At 41.5% G+C, this 23,382-nt stretch overlaps 1 protein-coding gene across 5 annotated transcripts in view; it reads right to left on the bottom strand.

The window, feature by feature from the left end:
- The window catches only part of TAMM41 (TAM41 mitochondrial translocator assembly and maintenance homolog), a 69,580-nt gene that overhangs the window by 14,640 nt on the left and 31,558 nt on the right, over nt 1-23,382 (bottom strand). For 2 of the 5 annotated variants that reach the window (XM_073009841.1, XM_073009842.1), the window contains 3 exons: nt 17,341-17,506; nt 15,659-15,721; nt 347-467 (listed from right to left, as the gene is read on the bottom strand). In XM_073009841.1, the coding sequence (XP_072865942.1) occupies nt 347-467; nt 15,659-15,721; nt 17,341-17,506 (350 nt within the window). Of the gene's footprint in view, nt 1-346; nt 468-12,157; nt 15,722-17,340; nt 17,507-23,382 lie in introns of those variants that run through there. The other 3 variants (XM_038003555.2, XM_007985251.3, XM_007985248.3) reach the window with 2 other exon arrangements.

Here is a 23,382-nt window from a genome sequence, read left to right as displayed (position 1 = left end):
AAGTCTTTTCTGCCTTAATATGACAATTTCAACAAAGGTGGAAAACTTAAATTTCATGATTTTGAAATAGGCAAAACTTTTCTAAACAAGACACAAGAAACTGCCAAACATATAGAAGACAAAATGGATAAATTGGACTACACGAAATTATGAATTTCTTTTCACCAAAAGACACCATTAAGAGAATAAAATGACATGGCTTATGGCTGCAATCCCAACACTTACGGATGCCGAGGTGGGCAGACCACAAAGGTCAGGAGATCAAAGACCATCCTGGCCAACATGGTGAAACCCCGTCCCATCTCTACTAAAATACAAAAAATTAGCTGGGCGTGGTGGCACGTGCCTGTAGTCCCAGCTACTTGGGAGGCTGGGGCAGGAGAATCGCTTGAGCCCGGCAAGTGGAGGTTGCAGTGAGCCGAGATCATGCCATTGTACTCCAGCCTGGTGACAGAGCAAGCCTCCATCTCAAAAAAAAAAAAAAAAAAGAGAGTGAAATGACAAGTCACAGAGTAAGGGATTTTGGCATCACATGTATCCAACAATGGAGTTGTGCCCCGACTACAGAAAGAATTCAGTAAGCAAAACAGACAACTCAGTAGGAAAATGAGCAAAAGACTACAATAGATGCTTCACAAAAGAGCATATCCAAATAAACAAAATGAAAAATGCTCAACTTCCTCAGTCATGAGGAAAATGTGAATTAAAAGCCCAATAGGTACCACTAGTCACTCACTAGAGTGCCTAAAATGAAAAAGACCTATACAAGTATTCAGGGAGGTGCTATAACAGAAACTCTGCTAGTGCCAGTATAAATATGGACAATTGTTTAGCAGTTTCTACTAAGGCTGAACAGTCACACGCTTTATCATCCAGGAATTCTACCCCTCGGCACATACCTGACAGGAACGCATACATACACCCACCAAAAGACAGGTACAAAAATACCCACAGCAGCACTACTTGTAATAGTCCCAAGCGGGAAGAACCCAAGTATCCATCAATAGTAGAATGGATAAATTGCGGTATATTCACACAGCAGAACAGTGCACTGAGCAGAAATGAACCACTGCTACTCCCAACACGATGGATCTCACTATGTTATAAATGAACAGGGAAAGACACAAGAGGACATGCTTATACATGGTTCAAAAATGGGTAAAACAGAACCGTGGCACTGGGAGTCAGGCTGGTGCTTACTCTCGGAGAAGCAATATCTGTGACAGGCGTGAGGGGCACTGGGGACTGGCATGACTGTATTTCTTCACCTGGGCACTAGGTCTATGAGGTGTTCCCTTTGTGAAAATTCATCAGATTTATGATTTTTGCACTTTTCTGTATATATGGACATATTTCCGACTACCAGAAAATTTAGAATCTTTCATTTATTCAGTCACACATAGAACAAATATTTATTGAGCACCTATATAAGCAAGACACTGAACTAGTTGCTAGGGATACTGGTATGGACAACAGCTACGGTCTCCGCCCTCGCAGAGTCCACAATCCATAGACTTCTACTCGGTCTACCTTAAGCTTACTTTCTTCAATTTTTTTTTTTGTTTTTAAAAGAGACAGGGTCTCGCTCTGTCGCCTAGGTTGGAGTGCAGTGGCATGATCAAAGCTCACTGGAGCCTCGACCTTCTGGGCTCGAGAGATGCTCTCTCCTCATTTTCCTGAGTAGCTGGGGCTACAGGTATGTGCCACCATGCCTAGCTCATTTTATTTTATTTTTATAGAGATGGGGTCTTGCTTTGTTGCCCAGGCTGGTGTTGAACCCTTGGCCTCAAGCCATCCTTCCACCTTAGCCTCCCAAAGTGCTAGGATTACAGGTGTGAGCCACTGTGCCCACATTACATTAAGCTTACTCTTTCTACAGGAAAGGATGATGATTTAAGAATTCTGCTCACTCCTTCCCCAATGGATAAAGGCGCAACATCTCTTTAGATGCATCCCCTGTACAGAGATCCTTATTTACCTAAAACTAGTCATTACGAATTCTGGTTAGTATCTAAAGTCAGGATTTTGTTTTAGAAGCATGCAGAAAACTATGTCACTATATGGCTCCTAAGGTTTCTCTTCTATTTCCAGCTTGTTTCACATGACCCACAGCAAAGTTAATACACATGTAAGACTATGAACTCCCTGTGTGATCTTAAAACAGATGGGTCTACTGACAGACAAACTCTCCAGGAAACAATGTGAGGTAGAAATACGGCTAGGCTGTGAAAGAGCTCTACCTTTCCATAATTTTACGTTTCAGACTTTCGATAAAATTAGTATCCCCAAAACAACCTTCCAATTCATTTCCAACCATAAGCAGATATACCTACAAAGAAAATCTCTTCTGAGGCCAAAGTACAACTTATTTTAAGAACTTGTAGGCTGAAGTGATAAGCAAATCAGCATCAGAGCACGAGTGTTCTTCTAATTAAAATATATAGGCACCAACAAACGGAAGAAATGCTTCAGTTATAAGAAATCAGAAGCAGAGGATGATGACTAATCCGTTCTACTGTGTTCCCGGAAAAGGGTGGTAAGGAACAACTGAGGCATGCCTTTTAGGAGCAAGACTGAACCTGTCTTGTTAATTTAGTTTAGCTGAATCTTTTGAAGCTAGAGAGGTAAACAGGTATTTGTCCCCAGAGTTAATTCTGATTGACCACAAAGTCAGGTGGGAAAAAATAAGATTTAAAAATTAAACTCATCATCCTCACCCAACCTCCCTCTCTGCTCAGGGAATGAATGGCTCTACTGCTTCACAGGCCCAAAACCTGGGAGTTAGTTCTGACTCCTCCTTCATGTCCCATATCCCTTTAGTCACCAAGACCCAGTCGTGTTCCCTTCTAAACACAGCGAATCTTTTCCTGTCTGAACTGCAATGACCTGTGTTCAGGCTGCTGTAACTCCTCAGCTGACTGGCTGCAGCCATATCTACTCAGTCTCCCTAGCAATAGCTTTACTGTCCTTCCATTTGATCTCCATCCTCTAACTACACCAGTCTTTCTGCAGTCCTATGGTGACTTCCCTCTGCCCTCAACAGAAACCCTGAACTCCTTAAAGACATGGCTTTTAAAGTCTTTGTTTGGCCCCTGCTTCTCTCTCCATCTGATCACTAAACTCCCCCATTTCTCACCTACCTGTTCCCATACCAGAGTACTCAGACAGTTCCACTTCTCTCCACTTGGGTTAGATACCTTATAAAAGGCTGCTGCTAGAATATGCAGTTTGCTTAGCTGGTCTGTTGTTGCCAGTTTGAGATGTGAGGTCATGTGTTGCTACCATGAAAGGAGGAGCAGACAAGTTTTAGGAGGCTAAATAATCTTTTGGTACTCCTAAGCCGGCTGGCTTCAGTTGGTGATCTGATGAGAATGATCTTATTCTACTAGCAGCACAGTCTAAGGGAAATTACAGTGATTTGCTAAATAATCAACTCCCAGGCTAAAGGAAAAGAAAAACAGTGTTTGGTTTTGGAAGCAATTCTCTACTCATATTTGAACAGGAGTGTATGTGATGGTCAGGGAATTTCAAGGGAACTAGTAAGGACAGAGCATCAGTCAGACTGCATTGAGGACATAGTGCCATTGTTATCCAACACGGTTTACTAGGCAGGGCAGTCCTCCACGCTGGTTATAGATGCCTGGCTTCCATGTTTCGTAGGAGTAGAGCGAAATTTAGATCTACTTTCATCTAAATATATATAAAGCACCTCTGGATAACACCCTGGATGCCCTCATGTAAGCCTCGGAACACCTTGTGAGTTGGGTATTAGTATTCCCACCACCTCACAGAAGAGAGAATACCATACCATAGTCATAGAGTGAAGAAACGAATAATCAGAACCCCAAAACCCTATCCTCTGACTCCAAGCTTAGCTCCTTCCCTAAGTGGATTCCTGGAATTTAACTGAATTTGACCTTTGTATCGGTTGGCTAAGGGGAAGACCAATCTTCCTTTTTATCCCATTTATGAGTAGGAGGTTGCACAGGGGAGGAGGGATAATGGCTAGAAAAGAATACAAACTAAACCAAATATGCTAGGGTTTTCTCATCCTACAGATGACATATGAGCTGGCTGAAAAACTGAACAGAGGCAGAACTTGAGAAATTTTGGGGAGAAGGAGCTAGCAAAAGTAAGGCAGAACAACAGCTATGATGACAAAAGAACTCGTAAGGAGCAAGGTGGATCTCAGCCCAAAAGCTCCTTTGGCTAATAAACAACTTCAGTAAAGTCTCAGGATAAAAAAATCAATGTGCAAAAATCACTAGCATTCCAATACACCAACAACAGTCAAGCCAAGAGCCAATTAAGAACTCAACCCCAATCCCAGCACTTTGGGAGGTCGAGACGGGTGGATCACGAGGTCAGGAGATCGAGACCATCCTGGCTAACACGGTGAAACCCCGTCTCTACTAAAAAATACAAAAACTAGCCAGGTGAAGTGGTGGGCGCCTGTAGTCCCAGCTACTCGGGAGGCTGAGGCAGGAGAATGGCAAAAACCTGGGAGGTGGAGCTTGCAGTGAGCTGAGATCCGGCCACTGCACTCCAGCCTGGGCAACCGAGCCAGACTCTGTCTCAAAAAAAAAAAAAAGAACTCAACCCCATTCACAACTGCCACAAAAAGGAATACAGCTAACCAGGGAGGTGAAAGATCTCTTCAAGGAGAACTACAAAACACTGCTCAAAGAAATCAGAGATGATGCCAACAAATGGAAAACTATTCCATGCTCATAGATAGGATCAGTACTGTTAAAATGGTCATACTGCCTAAAGCAATTTACAGATTCAATGCTACTCCTATTAAACTACCAATGACATTCTTCACAGAACTAGAAAAAAACTATTTAAAAATTCATATGGAACCAAAAAAGCCCGAATAGCCAAGGCAATCCTAAGCAAAAAGAACAAAGCTGGAGGCCTCATGCTACCCGACTTCAAACTATAACTACAGGGCTACAGTTACCAAAACAGCATGGTACTGGTAGCAAAACACATAGACCAATGGAACAGAACAGAAACCCAGAAATAAGGTTGCACAACTACAATCACCTGATCTTTGACAAAGCAGGCAAAAACAAGCAATGGGGAAAGAACTCCCTATTCAATAAATGTTGCTGGGATAACTGGTTAGCCATATGCCGAAGATTGAAACTGGACCCCTTCCTTGTACCATATATAAAAATTAAGTCAAGATGGATTAAAGACTTAAATGGAAAGCTATAAAAACCCTGGAAGACAACTTAGGCAATACCATTCTGGACAGAAGAACAGGAAGATTTCATGACAAAGATGCCAAAAGCAATTACAACAAAAGCAAAAATTTAAAATGGGATCTAATTAAACTAAAGAGCTTCTGCACAGCAAAAGAACAAGACAGTGAAGAACAGACTGAACAGACAACCTACAAAATGGGAGAAAATTTTGCAAACTATGCGTCTGACAAAGGCCTTATATCCAGCATCTATAAGGAACCTAAACAAATTTATAAGAAAAAAAAGACCCCATTAAGAAGTGGGCAAAGGACACGAACAGCCACTTTTCAAAGAAAGACATACATGCAGCCAACAATCACAGGAAAAAAAGCTCAACATGACTGATAACTAGAGGAATGTAAATCAAAATCACAATGAGATTCCATCTCACAGCAGTCAGAATGACTGTTATTAAGTCAAGAAACAACAGATGCTGGTGAGGTTGTGGAGAAAAAGGAATGTTTATACACTGCTGGCAGGGGTGTAAATTAGTTCAACCATTGTGGAAGACAATGTACCAATTCCTCAAAAACCTAAAAAGAGAACTGCCATTTGATCCAGCAATCCCATTACTGGAGTACACACCCAAAGGAGTATAAATCACTCTATCACAAAGACACAAGCATGTGTGGACTCACTGCTAAATCAAAAACAGTTAAAAAAAAAAAAAAAAAAGACTAAGAATGTCATTATATAACAATAAAGGTATCAGTTCACCAAGGGGTATATATAGGAAATCCTAAATATATATGCACCCAACATATGAGCACCCAAATTCACAAAACAAATATTACTAGCTCTAAAGAAAGAGACAGATAGCAATACAATAATAGTGGGGGACTTCAACATTCCACTCATAGCACTATACAGACCATCGAGACAAAAAATTAACAAAGAAACACTGGACTTTAGACCAAACAGACTTAACAGACATTTACAGAACATTCTTCCCAACATCCATAGAAGATACTGGACTTTAGACCAAACAGACTTAACAGACGTTTACAGAACATTCTTCCCAACATCCATAGAAGATACATTCATTTCATCAGCACATAAAACATTCTTCAAGCATAGGCTATATAGGGAGACTCTGTCTCTACAAAAAATAATAATAAAAATGAATGTAGTCAGGCATGGTGGTATGTGCCTGTGGTCCCAGCTACTCAGGAGGCTGAGGTGGGAGGACTGCTTAGTAATAGGAGGTCAATGCTAGAGTAAGCCATGATAACACCACTGCACTGCGACCCTGGGCAACAGAGCAAGACCCTGTCTCAACAAAGAAAAAAAAAAAAAGAAGAAGAAGAAGGAGAAACATTCTTCAAGACAGATCACATGTTAGGCTACAAAACAAGTCTTAACAAATTTTTAAAAATCAAAATCAAGTATTTTCTCAGACAATAGTAGAATAAAGCTAGAAATCAACATAAGAGGAACTTGAGAAACGATACAAATACATGGAAATTAAACAACATGCCCCTAAATAATCACTTAATCACTGGGTCAATGAAGATTTTTTCCCCTGAGACAGGATCTCATTGTGTCACCCAAGCTGGAGTGCAGTGGCGCAATCATGACTCACTGTAGCCTTAAACTCCTTTGGCTCAAGTGATCCTCCTGCCTCAGCCTCCTGAGTAGCTGGGACTACAGGCACATACGACCATGCACAGCTAATTTTTTGTAGAAATGGGGTTTTTCCATGTTGCCCAGGCTGGTTTCAAACTCCTAGGCTCAAGCAATCCACCCATCTCAGACTCCCAAAGTGCTGGGATTACAGGCATGAGCCACCATGCCCGACCTTAAAAATTTTTTGAAACAAATAAAAATGAAAACACAACATACCAAAGCCAGTGGGATGCGGCAAAAGCAGTGCTAAGAGGCACTACCAATGCTTATAGCATTACATGTCTACATGAAAAAGCAAGAAGATCACAAATTAACAACCTAATGCCGTACCTCAAGCAAAAAGAAAAAAAAGAACTAAACCCAAAGTTAGCAGAAGAAAAGAAATAACGAAGATCAGAGCAAAACTAAATAAAATAGAGACCAAAAAACAATACAAAGGATCAACAAAATGAAAAGCTGGGACCAGGTGCAGTGGCTCATGCCTGTAATCCCTGCACTTTGGAAGGCTGAGGCAGGCGGATCGCAATTCTAGGAGTTCAAAACCAGCCAGGGCAATGTGGCAAAATCCCATCACGACAAAAAATACAAAAGTTAGCCAGGCGTGGTAGTGTGCACTGTAGTTCCCAGCTACTCAGGAGGCTGAGGTGGAAGGATCACTTAAGCCTGGGAGGCAAATATTATAGTAAGCCATGATTGTGCCACTCTAGCCTGGGTGACAGAGCCAAACCCCGACTCAAAAAAAAAAAAAAAAAAAAGAAAAAAAAAGTTGGTTCTTTGAAAGATACACAAAATTGATAAGCCACTAGCTAAGACTAAGAAGACAAGAGAGATAAAAATAAACAAGATATAAGACAAGAAGAGATACAAATAAACACAATCAGAAATGAAAAAGGAGACATTACAACCGATACTATAGACATACAAAAGCTCATCAGAGAATATTATAAACACCTAGATGCCCACAAACTAGAAAACCTAAAGGAAATTGATAAAATTCATGGAAACACAATCTCCAAGACTGAACCAGGAAGAAACAGAGTATCTGAAAAGACCAGAAATGTAGTAGCAAGACTGAATCACTAATAAAAATCTCCCAACAACAAGAAGCAGCCCAGGACCAGATGGATTCATAGCTAAACTCTACCAAACACAGAAAGAATGAATACCAATCCTCCTGAAACTATTCTAAAAAGATCAAGGAGGGAATTCTCCCTAACTCATTCTATGAGGCCGGTATCACCTTGGTACCAAAACCAGACAAGGACACACCACCACCAAAATAGAAAACGATAGACCAATATCTCTGATGAACACAGACACAAAAATCCTCAACGAAATACTAACAAATTAAATCCAACAGCACATCAAAAAGAGAATATATTATGATTAGGCGGGATTCGCCCCAGGGAAGCAAGGATGGTTCAATATATACAAATCAATAAATGTGATACATCACATAAACAGAATTAAGGGCAAAAACCATATGATCATCTAAATAGATGCAGAGAAAGCATTCAATAGGCTGGGCACAGTGACTCACGCCTGTAATCCGAGCACTTTGGGAGGCCAAGGTGGGCAGATCACTTGAGATCAGGAGTTCAAGACCAGCTTGGCCAACATGGTGAAACTCCGATTTTACTAAAAATACAAAAATTAGCCAGGTGTGGTGATGTGTGCCTGTAGTCCCAGCTACTTGGGAGGCTGAGGCAGTAGAATTGCTTGAACCCAGGAGGCAGAGGTTGCTGTGAGCTGAGATTGTGCCACTGCACCCTAGCCTGGGCGACAGAGCAAGACTCTGTCTCCAAAAAAAAAAAAAAAAAAAAAAAAGCATTCAATAAAGTTCAGCATCCTTTCCTGATAAAAAAGTCCTCAACAAATTGGGCATAGAAGGAACATACCTCAACATAATAAAGGTCATATATGACAAAACCACACCTAACATCATACTTGATAGGGAAAAGTTGAAAGCACTCCCTCTAAGAACTAGAACAAGACAAACATGCCCACTTTTACCATTGTTATACAACGTAATACTGGAAGTTCTCACAAGAACAACTGGGCAAGTGAAAAAGTAAAAAGTATCCATATGGAGGCCAGACACGGTAGCTCACGCTTGTAATCCCAGCACTTTGGGAGGCTGAGGCGGGCGGATCATGAGGTCAGGAGTTCAAGACCAGCCTGGCCAACATAGTATAACTCTGTCTCTACTAAAAATATAAAAATTAGCCGGGCATGGTTGCACACACCTGTAGTCCCAGCTAGTCGAGAAGCTGAGGGAGGAAAATTGCTTGAACCCGGGAGGCGGAGGTTGTGGTGAGCCGAGATCATGCCACTGCACCTGCACTCCAGCCTGGGCAACAGAGTGAGACTCTGTCTCCAAAAAAAAAAAAAAAAGGTATACATATGGGAAAAGAAGAAGTCAAATTATTCCTATCACTGATGATATTATCTTACATCTAGGACACCATAAAGACTCCACCAGAAAACTCTTAGATTTGATAAATGAAATCAGTAGAGTTTCAGAATGTAAAATTAACATATAGAAATCTATAGCACTTCTGTACATCAATAACAATCTAGCTGAAGACCAAATCTAGAAAGCAATCCCATTTATAATAGTGACAACTAAAGAAGAAAGACAACCCAGGAATACAGTTAACCAAGGAGGTGAAAGATCTCTATAAGGAGAACTGCAAAATGCTGATGAAGGAAATTGTACATGGTACACAAAAAAGGAAAAACATCCCATACTCATGGACTGGAAGAATAAATATTGTTAAAATGATCATACTGTGCAAAGCAATCTACAGATTCAACACAATCCCTATCAAATTACCAATAGCATTATTCATAGCATCAGAAAAAAAAATCCTAAAATTTATAGGGAACCAAAAAAAAAAAAATTCCAAATAGCCAAAGCAATTCTGAGCAAAAAGAACAAGGGCATCACATTATCTGGCTTAAAATTATACTACAAGGCTATAGCAACCAAAACAGCACAGTACTGAAATAAAAACAGACACACGGCTGGGCGCGGTGGCTCATGCTTGTAATCCCTGCACTTTGGGAGACCGAAGCAGGTGGATGATCTGGGGTCAGGAGTTTGAGACCAGCCTGGCCAACATGGTGAAACCCCGTCTCTACTAAAAATATAAAAATTAGCCGGGCATAGTGGTGGGTGCCTGTAATTCTAGCTACTCGGGAGGCTGAGGCTGAAGAATCGCTTGAACCCAGGAGGTGGGGGTTGCAGTGAGCTGAGATTGTGCCACTGCACTCCAGCCTGGGCAACAAGAGTGGAACTCCATCTCAAAAAAAAACTAAAAATAAATAAATAAATAAAAACAGACACACAGATTAGACAACCCAAAAATAAAGCCACATACCTACAACCAACTGATCCTTGACAAAGTCAACAAAAATACACATAGGGAAAAATACTCTATTCCATAAATGGTACTGGGGAAACTGCATAGCCATAGGCAGAAGAATGAAACTGGACACAAACTTCTCTCCATATAAAAAAATTAACTTAAAATGTATGACCTGAAACTACAAAGTCCTAGAAGAAAAATGACCTGAAACTATAAAAATCCTAGAAGAAAACCTAGGAAAATTCTTCTGGACATTGGCCTAGACAAATAATTTATGATCAAGTCCTCGAAAGCAAACACAAAACAAAATAGATAAATGGGACTTAAACTAAAAAGCCTTTGCATAGCAAAAGAAACAATCAACAGAGCACCAAAAGACAACCTACAAAATGGGATAAAAATATTTGCAAAAGAAGGTATCCAACAAAGGCTAATATCCAGAATCTATAAGGAACTCAAACAACTCAACAAGGAAAAAAGGTATCCAACAAAGGCTAATATCCAGAATCTATAAGGAACTCAAACAACTCAACAAGGAAAAAAAAAAAATAACTTCATTAAAAAGTGGGGAAAGGACATCAACAGACATTTTTTCAAAAGAAGACATGCGAACTACCAACAAACATGAAAAAAAAAATGCTCAACATCACTTATCGCAAGAGAAATGCAAATTAAAACTACAATGAAATACCACCTTATACCAGTCAGAATGGCTATTACTGAAAAGACAAAAAAACAACAGATGTTGAGGCCGGGCATGGTGGCTCATGTCTGTAATCCCAGCAATTTGGACGCTGAAGTGGGTGGATCACTTGAGGCCAGGCGTTTGAGACTAGCCTGGCCAACATGGTGAAACTCCGTGTCTACTAAAAATACAAAAATTAGCCGAGTGTGGTGGCACATGCTTGTAATCCCAGCTACTCGGGAGGCTGAGGGGGGTGAATCGCTTGAACCCAGGAGGTGAAGGTTGCAGTGAGCTGAGATCATGCCACTATACTCCAGCCCGAGCAACAGAGCGAGGCTGTTGCTCTGTTTCACAAAAAAACAAAAAACAACAAACAGATGTTGGTGCAGATGTGGAGAAAAGGGAATGCTTTATACACTGTTGAAGGGAATCTAAATTAGTACAACCTTTATGGAAAACAGGATGGAGATGTCTTAAAGAACTAAACATAGAATTAACCTTTGATCTAGCAATCCCATTACTGTGTATATACCCAAAGGAAAAGAAATCATTATATCAAACAACAACAACAACAACAACAAGAAAAACACTTGTATGTTTACTGTAGCACTAGTCACAATACCAATAATATGGAATTAACCTAAGTGTCCATCAATGGAGGACTGGATAACAAAATTGTGTGTATATCTGTATCTATATCTCACTTTGAATACTACTTAGTCATAACAAAGAATGAAATCATGTCTTTTGCAGCAAGATGGGTAGAACTGGAGGCCATGATTCTAAGTGAAATAACTCAAACAGAAATTCAAGTATCAACATGTTCTCACTTTAAGTGGTAGCTAAACAATGTGTATGCATGAGCATACAGAATAGAATGACACTGGTGACTATAAAAAGTGTGAGGGTGGGAGGAGGTGAGGGTTGGAAAATTACCTATTGGGCACGATGTTCACTATTTGGGCGATGATGGGTACACTAAAAGCCCAGACTTTACCATGTAAGAAAAATGCACTTGTATTCCTTAAACATTTTAAAAATTAAAAAGAAAAAAAAAGGGAAGGGGAAGCAAGCGGTAAGCACTCAGGGGAAGCAGCATCAGCACTCCAGGGCCACAAGGACAGCTGAGCTGTGGGTTCTGTGACCAACTGCCCTCTGCTGGTGAATAGAAATAATGAGTGGAAAGAGGACCAAAGGTTCATTTCAGGTTGAAGGTGTCAAGATCTTTTTCAGTCTTTTATTAGAGAAAAATTCAAACTTAAATCACAGACAGAAGAGTATAAAACAGCCCCATGCATCTTTACCCAGCTTTGACAATGTATCAGCTCATGGCCAATCTTGTGTCATCTACCCATTACCCACTGCCCTCTGCCATGTTTTATTTGGAAGCAAATCCCAGACAACATATCACTGCATCTGGAATTATTTTAGTATGCATTTCTAAAAGAAAGGGATTTTTAAAAAAATGCTCCATACCACCACCATCGTCACAACTGAAAAATAATTAGCAATAATTCTAATAATTCCAATAATTCCTTACAGCATGCGACGCCAAAAACAAAACAAATAATTAAGCCTCACCCAAGGAGGATCACGGCAAGGGAGAGGCAATCATGTAAAATTCAGATTAACAGCATGAATCACCCAAACAAACAAAAGTACTTCATCTTCAGTGTTGCCAGAGTAAACTAGCAGGAACATAGATTAAATGAATATCTTAACTGGAAATGCAAAGCCATGCACCCAAATGGTAGGAAAATATTTAGTTCAGTAGATGTGATGCAAGTGCTACTGTCTTTGTTGAAACTTTTTAATTTATACAATATTTTTATTATTATAATTTTTTTTTGAGACAGGGTCTCACTCTGTCACCCAGACTGAAGTGCAGTGGCGCGTTCTCAGCTCAATGCCGCCCCGACATCCAGGGCTCAGGACTACTACGGGTGCGCACCACCATGCCCAGCACTTTTTTTTTTTTTTGAGACAAAGTCTCACTCTGTCGCCCAGGCCAGAGTGTAGTGGCACAATCTTGTCTCACTGCAACTTCCGCCTGCCAGGTTCAAGCAATTCTCCTGCCTCAGCCTTTCGAAGCTGGGACTACAGGCATGCACCACCACACCCGGCTAATTTTTTGTACTTTAGTAGAGACAGGGTTTCACTATGTTGCCCAGGCTGATCTCAAACTCCTGGGCTCAGATAATCCGCCTGTCTCGGCCTCCCAAGGTACTAGGATTACAGGCATGAGCCACCACACCTGGCCTATTTTTCATATTTTTTGTAGAGATGGGGTTCCACCATGTTGCCCAGGCTGATCTCGAACTCCAGGACTCAAGTGATCCTCCTGCCTTGGCCTCCCAAAGTGCTAGAATTATAGGTGTGAGCCACTGCATCTGGCCTATTTTTATTATTTTTAAAGAGACAGGGTCTTGCTGTGTTGCCCAGGCTGGTCTTGAACTCTTGAGCCCAAGCAATCCTCCCACCCTGGCCTCCCAAAGTGCTGGGATTATAAGTGTGAGCCACCACACCTGGCCGTGGTTGAATCTTTCCAGTGATTCAGGAGGGCAACACGGTCCTTAAGGGCCAAATGCTCAGAGCGGTGCAGTTGGGCTATGAGACACTGAGAGGTGTGACCACACCAGCTCCCCAGCAATCTCAAACTCAGGGATCGGAATTAGGTTGAAAGATGACTCCCCTTTTTGGGCTACCTCTGTGCTATTTCTCCCTCTCTCACAAATTTCTGTTAGCATGTCTCTTTTCCCTTCTAGATTATAAGCCTCTGGAAGGCAGTATAGCATTTGATATGATTTGGCTCTGTGTTCCCACCCAAATCTCACCCTGAATTGTAATAATCCCCACATCGTGGGAGGGACCCGGTGGGAGGTAATTGAATCATGGAGGCAGGTCTTTCCTGTACTGTTCTCATGATAGTGATTAAGTGTCGTGAGATCTGATGGTTCTATAAAAGGGAGCTCCCCTGCACACGCTCTCTTGCCTGCCACCATGTAAGACATGACTTTGCTCCTCATTCACCTTCTGCCATGATTCTGAGGCCTCCCCAGCCATGTGGAACTGTGAATCAATTAAATCTCTTTCCTTTATAAATTACTCAATCTCAGGTATGTCTTTATTAGCAGCGTGAGAACAGACTAATTCAGCACTGTGTTCAATTTTGTATCCCGAGCGGCTGGCACATGAGAGATGCTCAATGGATGCTTGCACAGAGAAAGCCTGAACCAGAAAAGTCAATCAATCACTTGATGATGCCAAATGTTGGAAAAAATGGGAAGAAAAGAGTATTCTCCTACTCTGCTTGTGGGACAATGAATTGATACAGCCACTTTGTCCTCCAAAGAGATGTCAAATATTTAGGCCATAAAACAAGAATAGGATGCAAAAAACGGGAGCATTCAGAGAACAAGAAAAGAGAGAGTTCCTGGAAATTATAAACACTCAACAGAAGGGTTGGAAGCTAAAGTTGAGAAATTCGAGAAAATCTCCCAAAGCAGAGCAAAAGAACAAATAGATAAAAAATAGAAGACAAAAACCAAAGGACTAATCTAAGAGATCCAATATTTGAATATAAGGAGTTCCAGAAAGAGAACAGAGAAAACAGATGGGACAAAATTAAAGAAAAAATTTAAAACATTTTCTTATACGCTTATATTCTGAGTTTCCCAACAGAAAGGGCAATGAGTTCCTGGTGAAACAGGTAACAGACTCGCATTAAAGCACATCACTGAGAGAATTCAGAGCACTGGGGAAAAATAAAGACCTAACATGCTTCCAGAAATAACATATACAAAGTATTAAGAATCAGATTGGCTTTAGACATAGACAACAATCCTAGAAGTAAAAGATAAATGCAGCAATGATCTCAAAATTTTAAAGGAAAGTGATTTCTAATCTATACCCAGTCTAAGTATTAATTATGGGTGAGGGCAGACAAAAAAGACTTTCAGACATACATGGTCTCCAAATGTGCCTTCCATGTTCCCTTTCTCAGGTAATTACTGGAGAGTGTGCTTTACCAAAATGAGAGTGTGCACCAAGCAAGTGAAAGACATGAGATACAAGAAATGAGGGACCCCCTACAGGGGACAGTGAAGACACTCTCCATGAGAGAACATTGTGCAGGGAAGGAAAGGTGTACTATGTGGCTCACCATATCATCAAACTGAAAACTAGCCAAAGCCACGAGACAACTATATTAGGAGGACAGAGGGATGGGAGGGTGAGTACATTTGATGAGGGTGGGTGCCAGAGTTGAATTCTAACCTCCCATAGAGAGAAGTCAATAGATGATACTAAAGTTGAAACGTACAGAAGGAGCAAGGAAAACTCACCATTTAGAGAAATGGCAGTGAAAACAAAAATAACACACTAAGATGGAAGCAGTTGTCTCAGAGAAGGGGAAGAGAGGGAGCACAGGTGCTGCTGTTTTTGCAATCCTATACATCTGTAACTCTGATAAATAAAACAACATGAGGAAAAAACCCTGCACACAGGACGTATCTCGGAAAATTCAGAAGGGTAGTAAAGCTTCCAACAGCACTGCCAATGGTCTGACGTTGTTAGACCACCAGATTCTGCTGCTGTTATGCCTGTTTGTACCTTACTGCAATATCCCAGTTTATGGCCATCAAAGCTCAGCATTTCACAAGCACTTAAAAGAGACAAAGCTTTAGTCAGCAGGTATGTTATACATGGATTTCTAAAGCTCTTACCAGCAGTAAAAATGCCTTTGGTGCTCTGTCTTATACTAGAAGGTCTCACGATTGCTGAAAGCCCTGTGAGATAAAAACAAAAAGGAGACCAAAAAACCCAAAACAGATGTTAGTCATCTTAACAGTTTTAAAATTTGAAACTAAATATTCTTTCTAGTCAGCCAATCAAACCACCAAATCTATCTCTGTCCTGCTGTCACAGTGACAGTGAAAAGGGCACTGGAATTGAGGGCCAGGAGACCAGAGCAGCCAGCCGCGGCGCCACCCGGCTGTGTGGGTCCAAGCCGATGACCGAATAGTTCTGCACCTCCTCCCCTTAAAACAAGGGGGTGGGTTAGCTGACCCTCAAAGGGTCAGATTTAAGGTTTTATGACTTAAATCTGCCTGAGATTTCTGGTTCTCAATTGCATAACATGAAAAGATAAAAACCAAATGATTACATCTACGAGAAAAACTTTCATTCTGAAAATACACATACGGATTCCACAGTGAGGAACAAGTTTCACTCCCCTCAAAGAGACAGCCCAGATCACACTGTTGCCAGGATCACGTTCAAACAAACAACAGTGTGCCTCACACAGAGCTATCTTCAGGATGGGGAGCTGGTGACCCAGTGCAAACCTAGTCAGGCCCAGGCGGAGAGTGGGAGTGGAGCACTTGCTGCAGCTCATGTTCCACTGCAGTGTGATGGTCTCAGCAAAGCATTTCCGTAAATTCTATCTGGCACCTCAGTACACATTTACTGAATGAAAACAGGAGAATGCACTCAATTGACAGAGGGACTCATTCTCAATTTTATAAATATTTCTTGATTGACTGATCTCATAAATTACCTTTAGCACCTTAAAGGGAAGTTAGTGTCTGAAGATCAGGTTCAGGATTTTTAAAAAATTATTATTATTATTATTTTTTTAAGAGATAAGGACTGCTCTACTGCCCAGCCTGGAGTGTAGTGGTATGATCCTAGCTCACTGCAGCCTCCAACTGCTCAAGCGATCCTCCTACCTCAGACTCCCAAGTTAGCAGAGACTATAGGCATGTGCCACCATGCCCAGCTACTTTTTAAATTTTTGCAGAGACAGGGTCTTGCTCTGTTGCCCAAGCTGGTCTCAAATTCCTAGCCTCAAGTGATTCTCCCTCCTGGACTTCCTAAAGTGTTGGGATTACAGGCATGAGCTATTGCACCTGGCCTGGGTTCAGAGTTTTGGATAAACATTAGGGCAGTGCTGGGGAAAATGCTGTGGAACGTGGGCCATGTCTGAGGGAATGCACTGAACACTGTATGAGACGCATCAAATGGAGTTGATTGAGGAAAGCTGTGTTCTCGATGTTATAAAAGCACAAAAAAATGCCACCAATCTCTTTTCTCAGACCACCAGAAAGAACACAGACATATCTTTTAAATAAATTCTAGAAGTTGTGCTCTAGAAACCAAAAGAAACATTGTTTCTCCCTTTGACAGTGATTTAGGATCCAGGAATTTAAAAATAGAAGTATTTTCACCATGTTACTTCAAACAAGTAAAAATTCAGATTTAGAAAAACCCTCAAACTTTTAGTGCTTTCTTCTTCTGAGAGGCAATCTATTTCACTAAACAAAAAGGAAGAAATAGTATGTCCCAATCACAAAGTCCGCTTTTTCCCAAGGCTGGCATTTCCTCAACCTCAAATTCATAAACGTACCTAGTCGCACCACATCTCCACAGTCGGGATCATGAGCCACTTGAAATAAAGTTTCTTCCACATCTCTGTTTTTCCCAGGAGAGTCCATAATATGATGTATCTGTTGCTGTAAGCTTTTGGGCAATGTCATCAGCTGAGTGAACTGTCCTTCTGGGCTTTTATCTATCTGAAGCGGGGAACAAAGACAATGTCTATGGAAGTGCTTTAAATTCTACAAATACTCACAGACACAAGGCTTCTCTTTCAAAATCACAAAGACATATATGCACCCACACCCCTGGCGAGGCAGCACGCTAAGGAGACTCTGTTTTCCGAAACTGAATGGGTTCAGTTCAGGAGTCTAAGTCCCTTCAAAAAGGATAATTCTTGTCCTATAATATTCCATTTCTACCTAAGAATAGAAGCCACTCTCAAGGATCAATTTTTGACTTTTGGTTTTAAAATTTATATTTGTCTTAAATCCAGCAGTCAAAGGAAGTGGTGCTGCAGTTGACACTCATGGAGGCCACGTCAAATCCGGGCACTGAGATGACCCCTCCCATTTCAAATGCAGGGAGACTGACATGCCCTGATCACACCATCAATGAGAGTGAGTGGGATCTGAATTGTGTCTCCTGCCTGTAAGGCCTTTTAGTATGCTGTATTTCGCAAACTGTAGGAACACACTGATGACAGAAACTAATCTTACTCACTTTTAATCCCCGGCACACAGTAGTTACTCAAAAAACAATAAGGAAATGAGTAACTGAATCAATACAACTTAGTTGTCCTACAGCTACTATGCCAGTGGCTTTGGTTCCTAAAGTATTCTAAAACACATTAAGATGTTAAGATGCTGAAGATAAATGTATAAATAAAACATGTAAAACTATGTGTCAGACTTTACTCAGAAACCCTTGAATCAAAAGTTAGCCACAGAGCTGAGGCCAGACCTAGCTTTCCTAACTCTCAGTTTCATACACTGTGCCTCATGGAATGAATTTTTAAAAATCTTGTAAACGTTGATTTCCTGCCAAGTGCAGAACCAGTAACACCGCCCTCAATAGCTCATCACGTTATTTCCCAAGGAAGAATCTGTCTTGTATCCTTTTCACAAATATTTAGGTTTTAACTTCAATTAAGAGAACAGTAAGAAAAAATCAGATGAATGTATTACATTTTAGGCTTAGAGTTTACAGATATGACCAACTTTCTTAATTAGAATCTACTCACTCTACCATTTTTAAAATTGAATAAATATTTATTAACTATATACCACATGGGCCAGGTGCGCAGGTTCACACCTGTAATCCCAACAGTTTGGGAGGCTGAGGTGAGAGAATTGCTTGAGCCCAAAAATTCAAGATCAGCCCTAGCAAAAGTGTGAGATATCCAGCTCTATGAAAAAAAAAAAATAGCCAGACATGGTGGTGCAAGCCTATAGTTCTGTCTACTTGGGAGGCTGAGGTTGGGAGGATCATTTGAGCCTGGGAAGTTGAGGATATGACGAGCGGTGACTGTGCCACTGCACTACAGCCTGGGTGACAAGAGCAAGACAGTCTCAAAAAAAAAGTACATACCAAATACCTGAATTTTCTAGTTTTGCCTATAAAAATCTATGCAAAGCAGGAGAAAATGTTATTATTTAATGGCTCCGTAAAGGTAGAGGGGTAAATATTTAGGTTTTTACCTAAATATTTGACATTTATCACTAGGATGGTTCTAAATTCACAGGACCCATCCTCTACTTAGCTTTGGCTACAAAAATGACAACAAATTTGAGTATTTATATAAACTAATCTTAGAAATGACATTTATGGGCTTATGTTTTGAGGCCACATATTGGGATTAGTTAGAATAAACTTATATTTCACTTATGCTTTACCTATGAAGCTTCCAATGGCTTGAGTGACATATAAAAAAATTAGAAAGTAGTATTTGCCACTGCTTTCTCTTCAGGAAAATAATGCACTGGAATTTTCACTTGAAAGCATGTGTGTAAAGATAAAATATCAGGTGACATGGTTTAAAAATTTGGTAAATTCTCATTTTCCTTACACTAATTCTCATGAAAATATGAAAGTGAAAGCATTCAGCTAAATTGTGAAAGTGAAATTGCATTTTAAAAGCAGACATGGATACAATTATTAAATGTCAACTTAAGAAAAAAGCAGATAGATATGGAAAAAACCTGATATTGTATGATTCCTTTCATATGAACTGTCCAGAACAGACAAATCTACAGAGACAGAAAGTGGATTAGTGGTTTCCTGGGGGAGGGGAGAGCTGGGGACTGCTAATGGGTATGGAGTGACAGACATATTCTTCAATTACATTGTGGTGATGGCTGTGCAGCTCTATGAATATACTATAAACACTAGCTTTTATGGTATAGAAGTATTCATCAATAAAGCTAATATTTTGTTTTGTTATTACTATTTTTTTTGAGACAGAGTCTCGCTGTGTTGCCCAGGCTGGAGTGCAGTGGTACGATCTCAGTTCGCTGCAATCTCCATCTCCCAGGCTCAAGTGATTCTCATGCCTCGGCCTCCCGAGTAGCTGGGATTACAGGCGCATACCACCATGCCTGGCTAATTTTCGTATTTTTAGTAGAGACGGGGTTTCGCCATGTTGGCCAGGCTAGTCTTGAATGCCTGGCCTCAAGTGATCCACCCACCTCGGCCTCCCAAAATGCTGGGATTAGAGGCGTGAAGCTGCCATTCTCTCCCTGTCGCCAAAACAGTAAAGAAAAAATAAAACCATATCCCAGGAGGAATGGCAGAGATGGGCACCACCTGAAGACCTAAAAGATGCAGGGGTAAGGCAGATTTTATGTGTCAACGCAGAGCAGAGGCACAGCTTGAAGACACTGTCCTGCGAGGATGGGCTGTGCTACACATCCAGAATCAATCACCATTACACAGTACTATATTCCCAACTGGCAGAAGACATGGGCCTGGCAACCAAGGGTAGAAGGAGAAGTGACCTTATCATTCCCAGGGACCCACTTGGGAACATTTTGTTTCCTATCACCACAGCTCTAGGTCTGTGGGTCTAGAGGTCCCAATTCCCAAAGAAGGGATGGTTCTACCAGAGGACACAGTAAGCATCCCATTAACTTTTTAAAGTTACGACTGCCACCCAATCCATTTAGAATCCCATGCCATAAGTCCAGCAGACAAGGCAATGAGTCACTACACTGGCAGAAGTAACTGGCCCTGGTCATCAGGAGCTGGGGTGCTGATACACATCTCTTAGAGGACCCCTTGCCCAATTTTTATGGTAAGAGGACAAATGTGGTGGCCAGGGTCCTCCAGACTCCTCTGAGATGACGGTCTGGACCACCCTGTCAAAATAAGCAGAAGTGACGGATGAAGGTGAAGGGAATCTGGATGAGTAGCAGAGGTGGGAGATGATGAGTCTCAGTTGCAGTCTCAAGTCCAGATACAGCACTGGGAGCTGTAACTCAGTCCCCCAATCTTATTCTTGTAAATTTCCTGGGAAAAGAAACCAATGCGAAACTAGATCACGCAGACTTTTATAGGCCGTAGGGAGGATTCTGGATACCTTTATCTTCACAGTTGGAGAAAATTCCTAGTCCTTTTCCCTTGCTCAGTTTCTAGAAAGTTGGTAGACAGACACATTATACTTTCCTGTCCTCTAGCCAGAGAATAGAAGATCTCTGGAGAAATTCTACAGACACTGATATTTGAGATCCTCCAATAAAACAGCCAGGTCCTTGGCCAGGTGCAGTGGCTCACACCAGTAATCCCAGCAATTTAGGAGGCCGAAGCAGGCAGATTGCTTAGGTCAGGAGTTCAAGACTGGCTTGGCCAACATGGTGAAATCCCGTCGCTACTAAAAATACAAAAATTAGCTGGGTGTGATGGCACATGCCTGTAGTTCCAGCTATTTGGGAGGCTCCCGATTGAAGAATCGCTTGAACTTAGGAGGCGGAGGTTGCAGTGAGCTGAGATCGCGTCACTGTACTCCAGCCTGGGCGACAGAGAGAGACTCCATCTCAAAAAAAACAAAACAAAACAAAACAAAATAGCTAGGTCTTTGCCTCATAATCCTATAGTCAAGCCCACCAGTTGACAAGCCTGATATACCACAAAGAACTTCCAGTCTGCATTTTAGTGCCTCATTCTTTAAAAACAGGCCAGAGCCAGGCACAGTGGCTCTTGCCTGTAATCCCAGTACTTTGGGAGGCCAAGGCGGGAGGATTGCTTGAGCCTAGGAGTTCGAGACCAGCCAGGGCAACAAAGTGAGACCCTGTCTCTACAAAAAAAAAAGTTAATGTCTCAGATCATATGGGTACAAATATATGTATATACATATATATAAAAAAAACCAGTTGGGCACAGTGGCATGGGCCTATAGTCCCAGCTCCTCAAGGGGCTGAGGTGGGAGGATCACTTGAATGCAAGAGTTCAAGGCTGCAGTGAACTATGATCATGCCACTACACTGTAGCCTAGGTGACAGAGTGAAACCCCCTGCCAAATTAATTAATTCATTAATTAATTTAAAAAATAGGGCAGGAAGGAAATTCAGACATTTGAAGGCTTCTAACATAACAGACTACAGTATAAACAGACAAGAGGAACTAAGAGAAAGAAACAATGTGAGAGAACAAGACAAAAATCTTCAAATGCTATAATAAAGATCATTAAAGAGATCAGGAGAAAATAATGCATCCATAATACAAAAACAGGATGCTATAAGAAAGAACATTTTGGGAAAATTAAAAATTCAGTAGAAGTGTTACAAAACCAATCAGAAAAATTCTCCCATAAAGCTAAATTTAATAAACAAAGAGACGGGGGGGAGAGAGAGAGAGGAAAAAGGGTTAAACCAGGAGGTCTAGCAACCACCTAACTAGCAACCACCCACCTCCTGGGATTCCTGGATTCTTCCAGGAATCCCAGGAAGAACAAACTAAGAATATGGGTATGAAAAATAATTACAGAAATAATAAAAAAAATTCTTTAGAATTGAAGCTTATAAAATTCCAGATAGAAAAGACCCACTGAGGCTGGGCGCAGTGATTCACACCAGTTAACCCAATACTTTGGAAGACCAAGGTGGGAGGATGGCTTGAGCCCAGGATTCGAGACTAGCCTGGGCAATATGGTGAAACCCTGTTTCTACTGAAAATACAAAAACCACTCGGGCGTGGTGGTGCATGCCTGTAGTCCCAGTTACTCAGGAGGTTGAGGTGGGAGAGTCATTTGAGCTTGGGAGTTTGAGGTTGCAGTGAGCCAGGACTGTGCCACTCTACTGTAGCCTGGGCAACCGAGGAGGGAGGGAGGGAGGGAGGGAGGGAGGGAAGGAAGGAAGGAAGGAAGGAAGGAAGGAAGGAAGGAAGGAAGGAAGGAAGGAAGGAAGGAAGCCAGCCAGCCAGGACTGTGCCACTCCACTGTAGCCTGGGCAACTGAGGGAGGGAGGGAGGGAGGGAGGGAGGAAGGAAGGAAGGAAGGAAGGAAGGAAGGAAGGAAGGAAGGAAGGAAGCAAGCCAGCCAGCCAGGACTGTGCCACTCCACTGTAGCCTGGGCAACCGAGGAAGGAAGGAAGGAAGGAAGGAAGGAAGGAAGGAAGGAAGGAAGGAAGGAAGGAAGGAAGGAAGGAAGGAAGGGAGGGAGGAAGGGAGGGAGGGAGGGAGGGAGGGAGGGAGGGAGGGAAGGGAAGGGAAGGGAAGGGAAGGGAAGGGAGGGAAGGAAGGGAAGGACAGAAGGAAGGACGGAAGGACATAAGGAAGGACGGAAGGAAGGAAGGAAGGAAGGAAGGAAGGAAGGAAGGAAGGAACCAAGTGACTGAATAATGAATGGAAAGCAGATATAAATAAAGAGGGAAAATTATTTCCACCCTAGAATTTGATATCTAGCCAATACTATCCATCAAAGGGAGGGTAGAATTTTCAGAGGTATATGGTCTCAAAAATGTACCTCCCTCACACCCTTTAAGAAGGTAATAAAAGACAAACTTCACTAATATCAGAGTGTAAACCATGGAAGAGGAAAATGCAAGACCCACAAAACCAAAAACTAGCATAGGGGAGGCAA

The sequence above is a fragment of the Chlorocebus sabaeus genome, chromosome 22 (genome assembly GCF_047675955.1).
Source record: "Chlorocebus sabaeus isolate Y175 chromosome 22, mChlSab1.0.hap1, whole genome shotgun sequence".
Taxonomy (NCBI): Eukaryota; Metazoa; Chordata; class Mammalia; order Primates; family Cercopithecidae; genus Chlorocebus; species Chlorocebus sabaeus.
This window is presented reverse-complemented; position numbering and strand designations above follow the sequence as displayed.